General features: G+C 30.2%; 4 protein-coding genes across 4 annotated transcripts; 2 read left to right on the forward strand and 2 right to left on the reverse strand.

The window, feature by feature from the left end:
* The first annotated feature begins 1,690 nt into the window (after positions 1–1,690).
* LOC108916750 (DNA-directed RNA polymerase III subunit RPC7-like) lies at positions 1,691–3,035 on the forward strand. The gene is made up of 4 exons (XM_018723044.1): positions 1,691–1,765; positions 1,852–2,098; positions 2,173–2,426; positions 2,757–3,035. Exons 2-4 carry the CDS (start codon positions 1,928–1,930, stop codon positions 2,962–2,964), a joined length of 633 nt encoding a protein of 210 aa, XP_018578560.1. The 5' UTR covers positions 1,691–1,765; positions 1,852–1,927; the 3' UTR covers positions 2,965–3,035.
* A 6,229-nt stretch (positions 3,036–9,264) lies between these two features.
* On the reverse strand, positions 9,265–12,789 carry LOC108916752 (XK-related protein 4). The gene is made up of 3 exons (XM_018723046.1): positions 11,852–12,789; positions 11,442–11,597; positions 9,265–9,779 (listed from the first exon to the last, which is right to left on the reverse strand). The coding sequence occupies exons 1-3, from the start codon at positions 12,438–12,440 to the stop codon at positions 9,325–9,327; spliced, it is 1,200 nt and encodes a 399-aa protein (XP_018578562.1). The 5' UTR covers positions 12,441–12,789; the 3' UTR covers positions 9,265–9,324.
* A 91-nt stretch (positions 12,790–12,880) lies between these two features.
* Positions 12,881–13,928, forward strand: LOC108916751. The gene is made up of 3 exons (XM_018723045.1): positions 12,881–13,077; positions 13,129–13,209; positions 13,274–13,928. Exons 2-3 carry the CDS (start codon positions 13,142–13,144, stop codon positions 13,680–13,682), a joined length of 477 nt encoding a protein of 158 aa, XP_018578561.1. The 5' UTR covers positions 12,881–13,077; positions 13,129–13,141; the 3' UTR covers positions 13,683–13,928.
* A 123-nt stretch (positions 13,929–14,051) lies between these two features.
* On the reverse strand, positions 14,052–16,361 carry LOC108916749 (nucleoporin GLE1). The gene is made up of 2 exons (XM_018723043.1): positions 14,735–16,361; positions 14,052–14,535 (listed from the first exon to the last, which is right to left on the reverse strand). Exons 1-2 carry the CDS (start codon positions 16,254–16,256, stop codon positions 14,174–14,176), a joined length of 1,884 nt encoding a protein of 627 aa, XP_018578559.1. The 5' UTR covers positions 16,257–16,361; the 3' UTR covers positions 14,052–14,173.
* Positions 16,362–16,417: the final 56 nt, after the last annotated feature.

Raw genomic sequence — 16,417 nt, forward strand, 5'->3', positions numbered from 1 at the left:
CCTGGTACGTAAGAAACACTGACATATTACGAGACTTACAATACACAAACGCTACACAGACAATAAGACAAAACGCGGAGAAACGGTTTGACGTTGCCGCTAGACATGACAATCCCCTCCTCACCAACTTTTTGACCCTGGATGACCACCCCAAAGACATCCCCCCTCCCCTGCTCGCTAACATTTTCTGTTTCAGAGACCGCCAGGATCAAGAAATGAAGACAACGACACACACACGCACACACACATACACACCCCCCATACCCTCCTTACCCCTCCCCTCCCGCGCTAGCCTAAGGGCCACCTTAGCAAAACGCATCCCAGGCTGCATAGCCACACTACCCTACCCAACCATACCACACATAAACATGACACCACCCCCGGAGTTTACACAGACGAGCCGGCGAAGCAAGAAGACCGCAAAAAGAAAGGGCCCTAGCCGGCGGGGCCCAGCCAGGACAAAAGGAGGTCCCACAAAGCGCCTACACCGGCCGCATTTGCGGTCGGGGTAGACGACGGATGCATCCGATGCATTTACTTTATAAATTAGAACTTTATGAGCTACCTTCTTCTATGTGGTCAACCTACAAGGAGCAACGGGTTCAACAGATAATAAAGATTAATTTGAATTTTATTAAATGCATGCATAACCACAAATAGTATTTAGATACTATACCTAATTCCTATATATCTCCTCTTGTACATGTAAAATGGCACATAACAAAGCAGATACAAACATAATCAAAATTACAGACCTTATCTTTTGCAAATTTTAGTAGCGAACGTCAATTTCGTTTATATTTAGGTTGAAAAAAAATCAATGATAAAAATAAAGGAAAGATGCACCAAATTAAAACAAAAATAAAATGCTATTATTCTAATACTCGTAATTAATTTTTATTTACTTTAGTAATATTACACAATACGAAAATACATGTACATTAATTATCACAAATAGTAACTACATAATACAGCACAATAAATTCGTCTTATTGTTTTTCATTTTGCCATAATTCAATATCTTCTTAAATAAAAAAGCGAAGAAACAATTTTAACTCCACTGAACAATTTGATAAAATGCACATGTCGCGTCTTGAAGGCGCCGCAACGACGATGTGTAGCTGTATGTTTTGGTTTTCACTATAAAAGTTCACCTACGTTTATTAATTGCATTGGTTCTTCTTCTATTTCAGATTAAGACAGGAAAATTTCTAAAACTAGATTTGTGAGTATAAACCGTGCTAAATCGTAGTATTCGTACTATTTAAGCCGACATGATCTAAATGGTTATTATAACAATAATTGTGTAAGCCTTTTAATTTTGTCTAGTTGGCCATGGATATCAGGTCGCGGGTAGTATAAGCTCCGTATGTCTATATTTAATCTAGGTTTGTGAAGAAGACGAAGAAGAAACAAAATGCTGTACGTTAATTTGTTATCACTTATGTTATAATTTTTAAACATAACCCTAAATTAAGTATGGTTATATATGAGTAATTATGAAAGTTCGTATTTTCTTTTGCAATAGTTATGAGTGTTTTTCACGACGAAATCGAAATTGAGGATTTCGAATACGACGAAGACGAGGAAATATATTATTATCCATGTCCATGTGGAGACAGATTCCAAATATCAAAGGTACTATTTACCAAATTTATTAGTAATATATAGTTATACATCTCTATTTCAGGAGGAATTATTAGCTGGTGAAGAAGTTGCCACTTGCCCAAGCTGTTCCTTGATTGTTAAAGTGATATACGATTTAGTAAGATTGCCTTTCGTAGTACTTCATATAATGCTATGTTACAGTATAATTCTTTTATACTTAATAAGCACTGTTTGTTCTTTTAGGAAGCATTTGAAAAGGCACAATCAGAAGTTAAAAATCTTACAGACGATCTAAAGAAATTAAAAGTCTAAATAAAAAATGAGTGGTAGAGGAAGAGGTGGACGTGGAGGACGAGGTGGTAACACGAAGTCCTTCAATAGAGAACAATTAAATGCTTTAGGGGTTGGTGGTAATGAAGTCTTACCAGGTCCTGTAACTCAGCCGCCACCTCTTTACCCTCTTCTAGACAGAAGACCAGTGCCTATAAATGTATGTGTAATATATAGAATCTATATTGCTGTATAATTTTTAAATCCTTTTTCGAATGTTCCAACTTATTTCAGCCTTCGTTAGAAATGGACTATCTTCTCATATTAAGGCAGGATTTCATAGACCACATGCAGTTGTCGGGTTCATATATCAAATTGCCAAAAAATAAAAATAACCAACCAGAACAAGAAATAGACAAATTGGTCGCTCAATTACCGACTGTTAAAGAGAAGTATGACTGGGCATTATTTCCATCTGAACTAAGGCCTAAAATGTTAGCGAAAAGAATTAAAAAGAAAGTTGTCAAGGAAGTTAATGTAGAACAAAGGTAAATTTATAAGTAGTATATCGTACCTCAATATACCACAGATTCACTTATAATACATCAGCTTTAGTCCATGTTTAATCCAGAGCTCTAGTTCTTGTTTTTTTTTTGTTTTATTTATTTGTATAGTTTTATTTATATGTATAAAAATATATATACATAAATATATACGAATATGTGTATATATATGTATTTATGTATTTCGTTATATCACAGTTCGTCATAAGACATCTGCGTCACCGTCCTAAACGCACAGTATGACGAGAACTTACTATATTTCAATTATATCCGTAGTTCATCATTAATATATGTTTTTGTATGTTTCATTTTTAGACTTACATTATTAGAGAAATTAGAAGAAAAATCGGAGAATGCTGAAGTACCAGCAAATAATGTGGGTGATGATGAAGTAGAAGAAATTGAAGAAATCGATGAGGATGAAGAAATGGATGATGGGACAGATTATGCAAATAATTATTTCGACAATGGCGAAGCCTACGAAGATGAGGACGACAATCTAGAAGACGGTCCAATTTATTAACTCAGTTGTATTATATGTATATAAACATAAAATGTATATATTAAGTTTTACACAATATATGTTTTATCAAATTTTTGTTTTTTTTTCAGTTCTATAAAAAATATACAGTGTGATCCATTTCAAATGGAAACTTGCCTAGAAAAATGGTATTTATTATCGGATTTATTTCGGTTTTTTTCTTGATGGAGCAGTAAAAACTCAATTCTAGCACAAAATATTAAAATTTGTTTTCTATGTTCAAGACTTACCGAGAATTTTTTTCACTGAAATTTTACAAAAACGCATTTTTTTATTTCAAATCTAACTACGGCACTGGATTCAACATCCCCTAAAACGGTTTATGCCAAATTTCGAAAATAAATATATAATAATGAGGGATTTATAACCAGAAATAAATTTTGGAATATATTACATGAACTTCCAGTACAAGAAAGAGTTCATTTTCAGTTAGATGGATGTCCTATCCATAATGCAAGAATGGTTTTATGTTCTTTCCTAACTGATGGATAGATAGCAATAGCCCCCTAATATAAATGGTCACCCAGGTCCCCGGACTTAACGGCGTTGGACTTTTTTATATGGGATGTCAAAATCTAAAGTTTATAAGTCACGCCTATATAAAGAAGAGTTGTGTGCAACAACTACAGAATGTTCAAAGAAATATTCGTAAGGGATTCGAAAAGTGTATCGAAATTAATTAATTGTCATTGTAAAAGCATAAAATTAATTTCTCATTTTTTTTTAATCATTTTTCATAGCCTTTTTTTTCAGAAAATTACTATTTTATAAAATTACATTACATTAAAATTGTTATAAATCCCTCATTATTAAGTTATTTATTTATTTACGAAATTTGGTATAAAACTGTTTTAGGTATGCTAAATCTAGTGCCATAGTTAGATTTGAAAGAAAACAATCACTAAACGGTTTTTGTAAAATTTGATAGTGAAAAAAATAGTAGGCCTTGAACATATAAATCAAATTTTAATATTTTGCGCCATAATACGAGTTTTTATTGCTCCATCTTTTAGAAAAAAACCCGAAATAAATCAGATAATAAATACCATTTTTCTAGACCTGTTTCCATTTCTGTACCTCAGAGTTAACCTGTATTAAGTGCCAAAAATAAAATTTTATAGGAGAGATTTAAAGATTTAAATTTTGCTTATTCCATAACTTCGAACTCTTACTTCTCCTCGATAAAAAAAATTAATATGATGTGAAGTTATACGTCTTTTAATATTATTTATTGTAATTTAAAGAATAATTTTCTATTCGTATTTTTTTTTTCGAAAAAATGGAGTTAACACTATTTGGCACAAACATGATTCAGGGATTTTATATTATAATATTTACTAATTGTGCGATAATACTGAGGATAATACTAATAAAAACTACCAGTTTAATTTTTTTTATTGAAATAGTACAAACAACAAAACAATAAATAAACTACATTCAATAAATATGTTTAAAAATATAAACATCAGATAATATTCATAAAAAAACTAAAGTTTAAATAAGCCAACAACACTTAATTTTTAATAAACTGGATAGAAAAACCAAAAACAAATGTAATTATTATTCTTTAAACAGAAATGTCGCCTTTACATGTCATCAGTCACTTTTTCAATAACTAATAATTTACCAGTTATCACCAACACTGCAAAAACACGTCTACATACAATGAATGTGGATATAATACTTAAGTAAACCAACATGATCTTGATATGTGTGGAGTTAATACTCCGAAGTCAAACTAATAGAATATTAACTCCACATATACACCTGTTTGGCTCGGACTAAATTGATGTAACAAGGAACTTAATACTGTGGAAATGAAACACGGTTAATATTAAATACACATACGATTGTCTAGCTTGGAGAGAGGTTGGGATTTATTATTATTTAGCACTGCCTATCTTCGAAAGTATCATGAATGCAAGTTATTACTGTTTAGCACGTGAAAGAGCATAAGAAACTGTGTTGGGCAGTCAAAAATAATCCCATTTTCGTAGAAAATGGAGTTAATACAGTTTAGCTCTGAGGTACCGATTTGAAATGGGTCACACTGTATATAAGAAGGCTATAAGATGGGAAATACTCGTTGACCTGAAAGAAGATGATTAAAATGAATTTAGGAAAAAATAAGATCATATTTGTACATACAATGTCGTTTATTTCAATATACAAATAATTTACAAAAAAAATAAGACAAAAATATGTGAAATAGGCACCCAGTTTCTGGTCAGAGAGCTAATTATCAAATTCTGATCTTAATAATAATTGTTCCTTGGTTTTGTACATTTATTTTCTATAACAATGCAAAATCATTTTCATTTTTGCACTGGCATCGTAATAGAAATTAGAATAACAAAATTTTTCAAATTGACAGGAAATCCGATTTAATATTTAATTTTATTCATGCTGTATAATTTTTCTAATACAATTATATGTACAATTTTCAGCTTGATACACTTTGAAAAAACAAGCTATATAAAAATATTTTATGTAAATAGTAGCAAGCCTAATATCACATTTATATTTACTTTATCATTGAAATTTTGAGCATATGTAATTTCAACAGAAAACTTAAATAAACCCATTTGGGCTATGTACGTTTTCTTTAATATAACAGTATATGCGTTCTATTTTTATGTATTGCACCCTTAGTTAATATTTTAACATTAAAAAATGATTAATAATTATGTATATACATATTGTCATTGAAAGAAAATAAATATTTTATCAACCAATTCTACCAATATACTATTATACTTAGCTTAAGTCTTTGTAATGACATCTTCAACGTAGCATTTAAATTCTGTAATGTAATAATAATGTACGTACTGCACTGGTGGCTTCTCAAAAATATTTGATTATGTTATTTATAAACATAAAAACATACATATTTCCGCCTTGTAACAATTTTAGAAAAACTAAACAATTAATTAGCACAAATTACCATCATTTCATCAGTGGGGATACAGTTTCAAATTAATTCCACAGTTATATGTTTAATTAAAATAACATACAAAATATGAATTTCCTTGTGTAACTGCTATACTGCTTTTGTTTAGTTTTTAGATTGTATCATATACCATTTTTGCATAAAACACAAAGTAATTAATACTTTTTTATTCATTGGAAAAAGAGGAAAATAATCAGCTCCTCTTAGTATAAGTAAACGCTGCAGCTTTATTGAATACCATTGACAATTTTCGTATTAAGTATATGAGGTTTGATCAAAAAGTGACAGGGATTTTCAAATTGAGCTTGTCTATCGAGTTGACTCTTTTGTTATGTATTGGTACTCAGTGATGTACCTGTCAATTTTTAGGCAGCTGCCATGCTTAGTTTGTGTTTAGCGAGCGAATGAGTATGACTTACTTCAGTGTTTTTGGCGATTAAAAAGTCGGAACAGTTTGTCGGATATTTTGTTAAAAACAGAATTAACGGTAGCGAAGCATTAAAAGTGTTAAACAAGGCTTTTGGCAATGATACGAATATTTTCAGGAAGGTCATCTAAAACATCAAAGATGAAGTGAGATCTGGTCAAATGTGAACGTCCTAATCGGTTTCGACTACAATGGAATCATGAATTTTTCTGTCTTGTAGTACACTTGAGAAGTAGTACCTACAAGTTTTGTCCAATTTCTATTGCCAACTCGTGGATTTTGCACAACGACAATGCAACAGCACATACAACTTTGCTTATCGAACAGTTCTTAGTGAACACAACACCGTTGTGATGCCACAACCACCCTATTCTACAGACATGGCCCCTGTGACTTTTTCCATTTCCCAAACTCAAAACGGATACTCAAAGGACATTTTTCAACAATAGATGAGATAAAATCAAAATCGCAAATTTTGCTCAAGACGATACCTAGAGGCATTCGAAAGTGTATATTGTAAATACGTAAAATTAAAAATTTCCGTTACTTTTTGATCAAACCTTATATATACTGTTTAATTAAGAGAGCAATTTATCTAATGTATAGAAACATTCGCATAACATATTACCCTCTTATCTCTTTTCTTTCACTAGTTTTGTTTTGTAAAAACTTTATCACAGCAACCTTTTGCAAAGAATTTCACTGGAGACTCATATTATTGTTTCAGCATTAGTGTCTTATTGAATTTTAAGCTGAATGAAAAGGGCATATTTTAAGCTTTCAAATAGTGACCATAAGCACAGAAAAACCTAAAACAAAGAAAATGCAAAATAATCAAAATATCTTGAAAAACCTGTACAAACTGAAATAACAGAACAGTAACTTTCCCATTTAACTATTTTTCGTCTTTAAATTTTTTGAGATTGCAATACATATATCAGTAAAATGGCTCACCCATGTTTTAACTGTTTGCACAATATTTTGTTTTATTTACTGACCCCAGATAATGGATACAATCAAAATTACTATGGAATCAATACATTTTTATATAGTCAATTGTTTTTTTTATTTACGTATTTCTTTGAGATAGCAAGAGAATTTCTTATAATTTTGTTCTTTAACATTATTTTCTTCCAGATAGAAAACCAAATATGAATATCCGTATATGTGTATTATTTAAATAAAAATGTAGTTTAGTGACAAATACAGTGGCGGCTCGTGACATTGAGAATAGGTAAAGCATATTCATAGATTGAAATTTTCAAATTTTCAGTGTCAAACGGCTTTAAATCAATCTGGAAATTTTTAGTTGCATTCGCAATATTACCGAAAAACTGATGTTCGCAAGAAGGATTTTCATTTAGATTTTATAAAAAATAGAAACACAATTAAACACGGCTTACAGAAAAGTTTTTTTAAATAAACACTTCCACACAACCACTTATACTCCGAATACCATTCATTCCGAAACTTCCGAACATATACTTTGTCTTTTGACTTCCCTCTTTTTTCAACATCGAGAGAAGGCACATCTGGAAAATGACGTTTCCAATAAAATACATTCTGGATCATACATAGGAAAAAATTCTACAAAACAAGGAACCATTATAATCGTACACTGGGCGACATATCGTATAAATTGTTTAAAGATAGACAATGCCTGCTTCAATTTCTGCATCACTGGTACCCCCCCCCCACACCCTAGTTTACTCACGTGTTGTCCGTATCCTTGCCATGACAATCGCCGTAAACAACGCTACAAAGTGAAGCGAAATACAAACTGATTTTGATCTACGTCACTTGCTTATGCTATATGTTGTATGGTACGAAGCTGATGTTTGCGCTCAACGAAGGCAATGTTTTTTCAGAAGGCGGACACCGCGCAACTATTCTGTTTATTTTGTGTATAAAACAAACAAACACAATACATTTTCAATATAGAATTATACCTAAATTATAAAATTTATATAAAATTAAAAATATTTTAAATTGCACAACCAACTGGAAATTTTAGGTGAAGCCGTGCGCCACTTGCGTCACCTGTCGAGCCGCCACTGGATAAATACATCAAAACTAAACCAAAAATTTTCTTCTGCAGACCTTTAGGTGGAAAAATGAAAAGCAAGCAAATATTTTTGATTCAGGACAAACCAAATATTTTGTTTTCACAAATCTACAATAGCGAAATTTTTTTGTCTTACATAACAATATTATGAAAGCCGGTATTCATCTTAAAAGATTTTATATGACATGTAGGTAGCTAAAATGAATGATGACATTTTAGTGCTTCATAGGTTTTGATCATTTTAAATAAGAATAATTACACAAATTCGTATATCACCCTGTATAAAATTTATACACAGAAAATATGACTATATTCTTAAACAGCTCCATAGTCATGTTTATCTTATAACTATTCCGGCAGCTATATTGTTCCCTAATGTCTAACAGGATTGCCACTTCCCTAAACAATTACATAAAGTGGACTTTTAAAATGATTCCGTGAAAAAATATAAGAAATGATGATTACTTTTTTATATATAAAGTACCTATATGACTAGCAATAAACTTTTACATTAACGTTTTTTCATTCCCAACCTAAAATTTCTAGATTATGCTTGTTAGGAAGGTGGCAATCTTGACCTAAATATAATGACTACAAATAATTGTAAAACAAAAAAGCCTTACTTATATATTGTTCATCTCAGCAATCTATACTATAAAAAATAATAAAAAAAAATACAGCAGGTTTTACACAACGCTATCAACATTAAAATTGTGTAAAACTAGTATAACATATCACAAAAAATTAATGAAACACTTTTATTTTATGATCAAAAAAATAATTAATTTTTTTTCTTATACATGACAATTTTCAATCACAAAAAATGTTCATCCATAGGAGCAATAAATCAGTATAAAATAAATTAAATAAATAATATAATTGATCTATTTTACATTTATGTTAACTGTTAATCTCTTGGTTCCTTACACAGCCTATGGTTGGGTGGAACACTTTATAATACAGCACCATAAAGAATATACCAAATATAAATGGTATCACATTTAAATACACAATTGGCCAATAATAAACCAAATTTTGTACATCTTTATCATCATAAAGAATCCAAAGGACATTAGCTATAGTATTTTCCATAAATAGAATACCATAAAAAATACAATATTTCAAACAAGTTGGTCCTTCAACTAGCACTACTTGAGTAAAAATGTAAACAGCTCCAAAAATCGCATAGAAAAGGAAGTCGTACAGTCGATTGTGATCACAAAAGTTGTTTTTGGCACAAGTACTTGATAACCATATAGTCATTACCATCCAATGGAGCAATAAACCAAGTATTGTATATCCTGTATATTTCGGATATATAGAAGCAAGGACACTTATGCATAAAATTCTTGATACTGTAAGGAAATATTAAAATAAAAATGTGAAAAAGCAAAACAAAAAATGCTTGTGTAAATAACTCACCCAGCGAATTAGCAACATAAGAGACATTCTTAAGAATTTTAATTCTTGTAAAATATGCATTTATATATTTTATTATAAACCACAATTTTTATTGACATTGACATTAATATGCAAAAATACATGAATAATTAACAATGGGCAAACTGCTAGTCCAAATTTTGTAAAATAATGCCTATTTCACAATTTGTTTAATAAGTAGTAAAATGCCTTTCATGAGAGAACAACCAATCGGGTACAACGGGCTGAGGGAAGGGTTCTGATTCTTAATCGGCAGTTATTTATTTAATATATTAGTGTCAGAAAGAATGCCTGAAATATGCTACATATGAGGGGCAATTAAATTATAATTTAATAATAACAAAAAAAACACTTGGATCCGTCGATATTTATTTTAGTTACAAATTTTTTAAATAAATTTCATGTATATAAGGTGGCATTGTGTCAAATTTAATTTACTTCAATTAAAACCCCCATTTTTTGTTCCATTTGTTAATTCAACGTAAATTTGTTTTGAGAACATCACAGTTTTGATGTAAAAAAAAAATTTTTTTTGTAATGCAATTCATTATTAGTAAATTTGTTAATAAAATTTTATGCAAAATATTATTTCAACATTTATTCAAGTTGATCTCCACCAAGTGCTTGACAATATCCAAGCTGATAGTTGAATTCTTGTAGAATTACGATTTTCTTGAAAAAATTTAGAATATAGGGTACAGTGTAGAAAATATGATCAGAAATTTACTTTGAATTCAAAAATAAAATAAACAATTGTCGTTTGCATTTAGAAAAATTATTTGCAATCATTTTAAAGCAGATATAGTGACTGCGAGGCAGTCCCTGAATGTTTGATAAAGTGGTTACCCCTCGGTCTTGCAAAATCAGTGCAATGCCATATCTAATTCCCAGCTATGCCCGAATCTTGAGATCACAATGCCACAGTGGTTTGCTTCTCAAGAATAAAAATATTAAAATTTCAGTAATTTTTAATAACTGCTTATAAACTCTACTCAACTTCATTAGGTTATATAGTGTCTGTCTATAGTAAATACAATAAATATCAATCAAATATCAATTTATCCTCAAATTATAAACTGACATTAACGAGATTTATCTGGCTTAATGATAAAGATACAAAGGATTAATACAATCTGTTTTTTAATCACATGCTCTTTATCTTACACATAATAAACACTTGTTTTTACGAAAAGTGAAGATGAAATCATTGTTTGTGGTTTTGATAAATATAACAGAGTTTGATATGATTATTGTTTATCTTACTTGTTTACAAGAATAGATATATGTAAAACCGAGTGTTCAATGAAACAATTTAAAAATTATTCTAAGGCTGTATCTGTGTAGAATAAAATTGTACCTAATTATTGCATAAAAAAGTATATTTTAACCCTCTGTCCTATTTTAAATGTATATATTATCTGTAATAATTATTTAATTGTTAAATATATGTATAAATGTATTGTTTGAATAAGATATACTAGATTCAAATAAAATATTAGGTACTTGAAATAAATCAATTTCACTAATTAAATAAATAAAAATGTAGGCAATATAAATGGAATCATTTTGTAAATTACCTGTAACTAGGAAGTGCCACATGAACTGTACTATAGTTGCGGCCCAAGTAATATTTTCCTTATTTCTTAATGAAACTCTTAATAACCTTTGATATGAAGCCATGGACCATGCCATACTAACAAAGGAACTTCCAATTGATAGTAACTGATGAACCACTAAAATAGAAGGTCTAAAATTGTAATAATGTCTAGATCTGCACGGTTGTCCAATGTATTCAATTCCGATTCATATTATCCTCAAAATTAACACTTCTAGCATACAAAAACAAATACTTCACATAAAACTTTGAATATATTAAAACGTTTGCATAAAATGTGCACTGTATGTTAGCATGCACAGTTGAAATGAGAATATTATTTTATATCAGTGAGTGGTAATAAAAGCATTTGGATTTAATAAACACACTTACGTGTAAAAGTGTTTGATCCTATATCTCTTCCATGATTATAAAATATAATACTAATCTGTAGTATTTGTTGTGGAGCCGCCTCCAAAAAACACTCTAGCACACGTAATAGGGCAACATCTGAATCTTCTTTCACCATAAGTTCATAATATTTCCTCTGATTTTCAATGTCTTTCTTTTTTTCAGCTTTCTTTGATTTTATAGCATACAACAATGCATCAAAATATCTTAAGATCGGAGCTAATTGAAACAAAAGGACGATAACACAACAGATTCTTCTCTTTGTAAATCTCTTAGTAAGGGTTGTACTTTTATTTTGATTTTCATGGTCCAGAACATACATTCTTAAACTAAATGCTGTATTTATTATAGCAGGTATTATAATAAAAGCTAATGTTGCAACAAAATAACTTTCATTAATCATATAATACCGATAAGCTAAATTACAATCAAAAAATACATCCACAATATGACTTATAATAGAAATTATAAAACCAGCTATATCCCAGTTTGTAACCCTATCTTTCGAGGGAATTCGGTCTATTTCATCTTTATCACTTTCACTCATTTTTGTTTGGTACAAGACAGTCATCTGGACATCTATTATGATTGATATTTTATTATATATTAGCACTGGATAATCTCACTATTCTTCTAAACTGGGTTTAGCTATACATTTTTATCTGAATAGAGCTGATGTGTACTGTACTTACATCTTATCCTATTTCTTATAAAATCAGAAAATTAACCAATTATAAAAAGATTTCAAGGCGTTGAAATTAAACATGTTTTATTAAAATTGGCTTTGGCATGATTTATCACTATTTATATAGTCTTCAATATTTTTAATTCTCTTTAATATTTGGTACTGTTAACTAATAACTATTCTACATTCTACAAAAATAAACTTCTTGCTTTTGTCCTTTATCTTCAACCATCTGTCATTTCTGTCAAGCAGCAAACTCAAGCTGTCATTGCTGTCAAGTCAAATTAGAATCACTGATCTGATCAGTAATCACTGATCTCCATTCGAATATGGACTGCTACTTGTTTTTAGTCAAATTTATTATGGGCCTTTGATTCAATGCAATTACATAGAAATATACATTATGTAGAGAGTAAAGAACACGACGCAACAAGATTATTAATTATATATGGAGATACTGAGAATGTGCCAGTAGCATATAATGCTCTAAGTTTAACCCAAACATGGTCCTTAAATTTTTTGGGTAAGCACACACTAATCACAATTCACTATCCAATACTATCCATTTATTTAGAAATCTGTGATCAATGGTTGAGTCAGTAAAAAGTGAGGTTACATGGCTTATTTCGAAATTAGAATTCGGAGAATTTCAAAAGTTTGTATTAATATTTCAATTATCACCTACATTTATAAAACTGAGTTCATTCATTATTTTTAAGAAAAATGACCATTAGTAATATGATGCTTGTTAAAATTGGGGCAATAGGGGGAGTGGCAACTGTTACAATGGGATTATTATTCCAGGGCAAAATAAACGCCAACATTAAGGCTACGGAATTTTACAAAGACGCTTTAAAGACATTAAGAAGCCACAAGGCTGCAGTACATTTATTAGGTGAACCTATAAAAGATGCCATGATTGATATTGGCAATGAGAAGAAAAATTATGCTAAAGAGAATGTTGCCAAATATGAAGTACCCGTAAAGGGACCCAAGCAAAGAGGAACACTTTATTTCTGGGCTGAACGAAAGAATCCTGAAAGTAATTGGAACGTTTACAGAATTGAACTGGAAGTTGCAAATGATTCAACTAAAAGATTACTTCTTAAATCTACCTCTCCTGATTAATTAATTCAAATATTGTATATTGGTGAATAACAGTGATTTTATACATAAATTGACTAATTGTGAAGACTTCAAGATTGAATTAGAGAATCCTTATTGAAAATTTTGGCAACAACTCACTTTCTTGGATATCCAGATAAAATGGTGTATCTTATATTATTGTCATTTCAAATTTGTTCTAGTTTATTAAATGATGTAAACTGAGTTCGTCTTGTAATTACAAATAAAACATATAAGTACTATTTTTATAGAAAATTGTTTTGTATTAATATACTTCTAAACGATAATAAGAACTTTATTAATAATTAATTCAGTGCAGGAATATAATAATGATAAAGAATTGCGTAATGTAATAAAGTAAACTAGTATAAAACATTCATTTATTATAATTAGTACAGTATTTAAAAATGGAGTTAATACATATTTTAAAATTAGTGTAAAGAATTATGCATAATTATAATTTCATTATCTACATTAGCACAATGTGAATAAGACTACCAATAGGGATAATTTAAATAACCGCTAGGTTGTTCGAATTTCCCATTCTTTATATATTCACTCAATAATAATTCCAACCTAGTAACTGCCCCACCTGTACATTTCTCCCTACAACTTGGGAGGAATTTCTCGAAGATAATTCTTATTAACTTCTTAAAAAATCTGTCATATCGTGCCTCCAATTCAAAACCAACAGTTTCGAGGAAAGTATGAACCATTGTAGCCGAAATGTCTACACGAGGTTCAAGTTTTATAATTGAACTTAACCATCTCCAACCATGTTTTATATTATGGGGTGTTGTGTTTTGACCTCTTCTAGGTTTTACTATCAATATAGCCGAATAAAGTCTCATTATTCCTAAAAATTTGTCAGTTTTAAAGGTTAAGAAAAATTTGCATTTTTATTTATAGTATAGTATAAGTATTTATTTATGGCTCAACTGGTTATTAACTAAAACAGAGTTTTAATGAAGTTAAAGTAGCAACTAGTAACAAAAATAAATTGAATATTCAAGAAACATTCTAGACAAATTAATTGAATCAAAATTGATCTATACCTGTCATTCTTTTTAAAAATTTATCTTGTCTTTCAATCTGACCATCAATATACTGGTAGCCTTGTTTAACATAAAATTCTTCATCAGTTTCTCCCACTTGCCGGGGAATATAGTACGGCACCAAATAAGGGCAAAATTTGTAGAAATATGCCAATACTAACTTTCCAAAAGTCGGAAAATCATTCCACAATGAAACTATCACAGTTGCATAACAAAAAGCAGATTCAGGATTGCTGGATACCATGACATCCCCCTGCAAGACAAACTTCTTTGCAAGTAAGTCTGTGCAAAACGGAATACCCTGAGGATGATTCGATGCATTTATTTGTTTGTCACCAACTATGACATTCTGACCTCTCAATAATGTATATAACCTGTTGTACTTGTCTAATATATGGCTTGAGTTGATACCCGAAAGTGAATTCACTGGAGTGTTTATAGCTTTCTTACATTCAAATTTAAATTGTTTTTGTGAACTGTCCATTTCTAAATCTTTAAAGCTTTGATTGTGCTGATCTAAAAATTCCATTAAATCAGTATACATTTTTAAATTTGTCAGGCTGCCATACTGCGAAAGATTTGAACTCAGTGAAGGTGATATTTTCTCAGCCGGGCCCTCAGATTTCTCTACTGTATTCTTATGTGTCCTTTCACTATAAATAATAGGAGTAACTTGTGGAACAGTAACTTCAGTTGTTACTTGTGCTTCTTTTTTGTTATTTACTTCAACTACACATTTTTCAATTTTTGTTTGCAAAGCAGTAACATGCTGAACAAGCTCTACTGCTTTTTGTACTTCCGTTTCAGAAATTTTCCCATTTTTACAGTTTGAAACCACTTCGTCTAATTGCTCTGGTAATGTTTTTAATTGTTTAAAATCATCACCCAATAAGTTTTTTAATTCTTCATTATTACCACATGTCCTTATAATAACTATTATTTGTTGATATATTGTTCGAAAGTCCTGCTGACATTTCTTAACACTATCTATATAAGTATTAATCAATTGCTTCTGTTTTTCTTTTGCGGCTAATTCTTTTTCATGGATTTTCCTTCGCTCTGCTATTTCTTGATAATGCTGAGTTAACCTTGCATGTTCATTAGACGTAATTTTGTCATACTCATTTAAAGCTTCAAAAATACGGGATTCTTTTTGCTGCATATCTTCTATAAACGCTTGTTGTTGTTTCAGCCATTGTTGTTTTTTAGTGACTTCTTGTTGCCTTGAAAATTCTTCAAATTTATTTAAGCGGGCTTGGATAGCGCCATTAACTTCCCCTTGTCTCTGAATTTCTAATTCCTTTAAAATGTGTCTAATAGGTAATCCATTTTCAGAAGTACATTGAAATTTATTATTATCTGCACATTTCTTTGTTTTTACAGGCTGATCCTGCTTAGTTCGCTCTGTATTTCTTCTAGAATTGGGACCTATTGTAACTTCATTTATACACTGATTAATTTTTTTTACTTTACTAAAAGCGGAAATTTTTAGCTGTTCCAGATCAGATATAATTTCTTCCATTGTGATAGTATTAAATTAATGAATATATTATTATATTTTTCTACATCTTTAAAAAAAATTTTGAAAATTTTACGTAACCTTAATTACCGAACTATCATCAACCAAACAAAAGTCAAAAACCAAGTTCATCGTTATCAATGGGTCAAACGTCCACGCCACAG

The sequence above is a fragment of the Anoplophora glabripennis genome, unplaced genomic scaffold (assembly GCF_000390285.2).
Source record: "Anoplophora glabripennis isolate ALB-LARVAE unplaced genomic scaffold, Agla_2.0 scaffold2245, whole genome shotgun sequence".
Taxonomy (NCBI): Eukaryota; Metazoa; Arthropoda; class Insecta; order Coleoptera; family Cerambycidae; genus Anoplophora; species Anoplophora glabripennis.

What these genes read in the sequence shown, in the direction of transcription:
- LOC108916750 (XM_018723044.1), top strand. Translation starts at nt 1,928, where the DNA reads ATGAGTGGTAGAGGAAGAGGTGGACGTGGAGGACGAGGTGGTAACACG. An exon ending in GAAGACCAGTGCCTATAAAT is followed by an intron (nt 2,099 to 2,172) that starts GTATGTGTAATA and finishes AACTTATTTCAG; the next exon opens with CCTTCGTTAGAAATGGACTA. An exon ending in GAAGTTAATGTAGAACAAAG is followed by an intron (nt 2,427 to 2,756) that starts GTAAATTTATAA and finishes TTTCATTTTTAG; the next exon opens with ACTTACATTATTAGAGAAAT.
- LOC108916752 (XM_018723046.1), bottom strand. Translation starts at nt 12,440, where the DNA reads ATGACTGTCTTGTACCAAACAAAAATGAGTGAAAGTGATAAAGATGAA. An exon ending in AGGATCAAACACTTTTACAC is followed by an intron (nt 11,598 to 11,851) that starts GTAAGTGTGTTT and finishes CTTCTATTTTAG; the next exon opens with TGGTTCATCAGTTACTATCA. An exon ending in GTGGCACTTCCTAGTTACAG is followed by an intron (nt 9,780 to 11,441) that starts GTAATTTACAAA and finishes ATTTCCTTACAG; the next exon opens with TATCAAGAATTTTATGCATA.
- LOC108916751 (XM_018723045.1), top strand. Translation starts at nt 13,142, where the DNA reads ATGGTTGAGTCAGTAAAAAGTGAGGTTACATGGCTTATTTCGAAATTA. An exon ending in GAATTCGGAGAATTTCAAAA is followed by an intron (nt 13,210 to 13,273) that starts GTTTGTATTAAT and finishes ATTATTTTTAAG; the next exon opens with AAAAATGACCATTAGTAATA.
- LOC108916749 (XM_018723043.1), bottom strand. Translation starts at nt 16,256, where the DNA reads ATGGAAGAAATTATATCTGATCTGGAACAGCTAAAAATTTCCGCTTTT. An exon ending in ATTTTTAAAAAGAATGACAG is followed by an intron (nt 14,536 to 14,734) that starts GTATAGATCAAT and finishes ACAAATTTTTAG; the next exon opens with GAATAATGAGACTTTATTCG.